Source organism: Oncorhynchus keta, chromosome 35, assembly GCF_023373465.1.
Source record: "Oncorhynchus keta strain PuntledgeMale-10-30-2019 chromosome 35, Oket_V2, whole genome shotgun sequence".
NCBI lineage: Eukaryota > Metazoa > Chordata > Actinopteri > Salmoniformes > Salmonidae > Oncorhynchus > Oncorhynchus keta.
The window spans coordinates 63757607-63761662 of NC_068455.1; the positions used below are offsets into that span (position 1 = coordinate 63757607).

Genomic DNA, 4056 nt, shown 5'->3' on the forward strand with positions numbered 1-4056 from the left:
AGATATTTATTGGGTAATTTGACTTAGTGATTTGTAGTTCTTAGTCATACACAAACCCTGATTTTAAGTGTGATGTTAAGCCTCTAGAACCATGGACCTACTCAATAACAATATCATGGTAGGGTATTCTATCCATCTATTCTACTGAGTGTAAATCCTGAATGAGAGATCACTAAAAGAAGACGACTGTATTGTGTTTGCTGTGTTTTCTCCATAGATGGTTTTGGTGAGGTGGAGTGGCTGTATGGTGATAGAAGCCCTCGTGGATGACAGTGTCATAGCATACATGTTCCAAAAAGGTCACAACTATGACTTTCTTTTACAACAGTAGCTGCAGTGATAAAGAATAACGGATGCCAAACTTCAATAATAAGTACTTCATTTGTAATAAATCTATAATGATCAGAATCTACCTATAAAACAACTATTCTGATTCAGTCCAGCCAGGACAATCTGTGAGACAGAGCTGTACTATACACATGAGGAGGACATGGGCGCGCCTGAATGAGGCATCAACAAAAATTACACGTCCAGTTCGACCAATCACCTGTAACTCGATTGTTGAAGTGTTGTACACAGGGGTAGAGTTTTTCCACTCAAGACAAGTTGTGAAGAGGATGACAACTTTAAAGATGATCACACTGTGTCTGATATTTCCACTTCTCGTAGAGATGGGTAAGGAAATCCTTAATATTTCTCTTATGTGATGTCCACACTTGATTTGGAGACACAGGGTTTTAAATGATTGTTTTACAGACACTTTGACAATCTAAAGTTGTATTTGGGGTAGCCTATAGCATAGTTACTATATTTTCATGTTCTCTAGTTGATGTGCTAGCTGGTACTGAGTCTTCATCCATACGTCAAGAGAGTGGTCTCATGTCAGCCAACGTTGGAGACACAGTGGTATTGCATTGCTTTCAAGAAAGTGACATGGCAGTATTGTTCTCTTGGTACAAGCAAACCTTGGGAGATAAACTTCAACTCTTCTCAACTGTCAATAAGTTTGAAAGGAACGCAACATTCTACCATGAGTTTCAGGATAACCCTCGCTTCTCGGTGGAAAATGGCCAAGAAAAGAATCACCTAAGGATCTCAGACATGCAGCTGTCAGATTCAGGCACTTACTACTGTGGGAGCTCTTATAGCAATAAGATGGAGTTTGGAGAAGGAGCCATTCTCATTGTAAAAGGTAAAGAGACATTTTTTTTTAAAATCTGAAATTAGACATATACAGTGAAAATATGAGGTACACTCTTAATCAGATTAGATTTTAATTTAACAAATGATCAGTTAGAACACTTGTGATCGTGATATTCTAGAAAATCTATGGGTTAATTTACCTTTTTGTCAGTTTCAGGGTCCAGAAACATGAATGTGCTCCAACAATCTGTGTCTGAGTCGGTCCAGCCAGGAGACTCTGTGACTCTGAACTGTACAATACACACTGAGACCTGTGCAGGAGAATACAGTGTCTATTGGTTCAGACATGGCTCAGGAGAATCCCATCCAGGAATCATTTACACCCATGGAGACAGGAGTGATCAGTGTGAGAGGAGCCCTGAGGCTGGGTCTCCTACACAGAGCTGTGTCTACAACCTCCCCAAGAGGAACCTCATCCTCTCTGATGCTGGGACTTACTACTGTGCTGTGGCCTCATGTGGGCAGATACTGTTTGGGAAAGGGACCAAGCTGGACATTGAGGGTAGGTTAATTTGGAGGTGAGGTCTCATTCTAAAGTCTCTTAAAAAAATACAGACTTTCAGATTAGACAATCTACAGAAATCTATGATCCATACTTCGTTCCCTCTATCACTGTTTTAATCATCACAGGCCATAGAGCAGACCCTCTTCTCTTGGTGTACTGCCTGGGTGTAGCATTGGCTCTTTCGTTCATCCTGATCATTGCACTTGCTAGCATCATGTACAAGATGAACAAGAGAAAGTGCAGAAGTAAATTATTAAAAAGTTACTATTCTTTGATATCACCATCTCTGAATGTAGCAAAAGTGGAAGACGTGGCAGGATTTATAGTCTTTTGTGTCGCTGTTCTCAGAACTGGTCTCTCAGACACGAGGTCCTACAGTTTCCCAGTCAGACGCAGGGGTAAGCATGAATCGTTCTGTGTTGTGATGAAAATAGGACCTCAGTCAGCTCGCAAAAAAACCCGATTACAATTCATGTTAAAAATATAGTTCTGTTTCTCACAGGCCGAAGATGCAGACAGTCTCCATTATGTAGCTCTGAATCTGAGCAACAAGAACAACAGGTCTAGAAGACAGAGAAGCAACATGGAGGAAGAGACGGTGTACTCTGGGATCAGACTGGATGAATGAAACAGTTGTCATTGTATGCAAGACACCTCTTTAATAAGTAGCTCTATATGAATGCTTCAGTAAAATGTGATACACTCTTTCAAGTGTAATATAAAGTAAAAAATAATTGAATGTATTACTTCTCTGTCCAACTCATTTTACATCTGATTTGCATGTGTAAAGATAAATAAAGCATTATCAACTGTTCCACTAGCGGAACCCCTGGACAACATTCCGCTGAAAAGGCAGTGCTCGAAATTCAAAAATATGTTTTAGAAATATGTAACTTTAACACATTAACCTGTTACTCCTACCCCCTACTTTTTCGAACATTCTGTTAAAAATCGCACAACATTTCAGCGCCCTGCTGCTCATGCCAGGAATATAGTATATGCATATGATTAGTATGTGTGGATAGAAAACACTCAGACGTTTATAAAACTGGTTAAATCACGGCTGTGACTATAACAGAACGTGCATTTCATCGAAAAGCGCAGGAAAATCTGATCACTGAAAATGGGAAAATATATCAATGCGCCACTTGCATGTATTGTCTATGGAAAAGCAAATTACCTGGAGCCGAGATTGCAATTCCTACAGCTTCCACACGATGTCATCAGTCTTGTCATTTGCCTAGGCTTTGTTTCTTGGTCAAACAAAGAAGAGACAGCCGATTTCTTCAGGTCTCGGACCGGATATTTTGGTTGAGATTTACCCGGACATTATTTCCAGACGTACCCCTATAGAATACACATCGCCTCGTGATCAATTTGATCGCTTATTAACGTTTACTAATACCTAAAGTTGCATTACAAAAGTATTTCGAAGTGTTTTGTGAAAGTTTATCGTCAACTTTTTTCATTTTAAAAAATGACGTTACGTTATAAGACGCTATTTTTTTTCGTTTATCACACAGTCTTCATAGATCGATATCTAGGCTATATATGGACCGATTTAATCGAAAAAAAGACCCAATAGTGATTATGGGACATCTAGGAGTGCCAACAAAGAAGATGGTCAAAGGTAATTAATGTTTTATATTTTATTTGTGCGGTTTGTGTAGCGCCAACTATGCTAATTATTTTGTTTACGTCCCCTGCGGGTCTTTTGGGGTGTTACATGCTATCAGATAATAGCTTCTCATGCTTTCGCCAAAAATCATTTAAAAATCTGACTTGTTGCCTGGATTCACAACGAGTGTAGCTTTAATTCAATACCCTGCATGTGTATTTTAATGAACGTTTGAGTTTTAACTAGTACTATTAGCATTTAGCGTAGCGCATTTGCATTTCCAGATGTCTAGATGGGACGCCTGCGTGTCAGGTAGGAGCAAGAGGTTAACAAGTCCAATACAGCAAATGAAAGATAAACATCTTGTTAATCTGCCCATCATGTCTGATTTAAAAATGCTTTACAGCTAAAGCACAACATATGATTATGTTAGATCACCGCCAAGTCGAAAAAACACACGGCCATTTTTTCCAGCCAAGGATAGGAGTCACAAAAAGCAGAAATATAGATCAAATTAATCACTAACCTTTGATGATCTTCATTAGATGACACTCATAGGACATCATGTTGCACAATACATGTATGTTTTGTTCGATAATGTGCATATTTATATCCAAAAATCTCAGTTTACATTGGCGCCTTACGTAAAGTATTGTTTTGATTCCAAAACATCCAGTGATTTTAGCAGAAATACTCATAATAAACATTGATTAAAGATACTAGTGTTATT

The 4056-nt window shown here is 38.7% G+C and overlaps 1 protein-coding gene across 1 annotated transcript; it reads left to right on the forward strand.

Annotated features, from left to right (window-relative positions):
- The first annotated feature begins 617 nt into the window (after positions 1-617).
- On the forward strand, positions 618-2336 carry LOC118368831 (uncharacterized). Its single transcript, XM_035753255.1, has 6 exons — positions 618-675; positions 827-1192; positions 1355-1705; positions 1834-1953; positions 2057-2106; positions 2211-2336. Exons 1-6 carry the CDS (start codon positions 618-620, stop codon positions 2334-2336), a joined length of 1071 nt encoding a protein of 356 aa, XP_035609148.1.
- The last annotated feature ends 1720 nt before the right edge of the window (positions 2337-4056 follow it).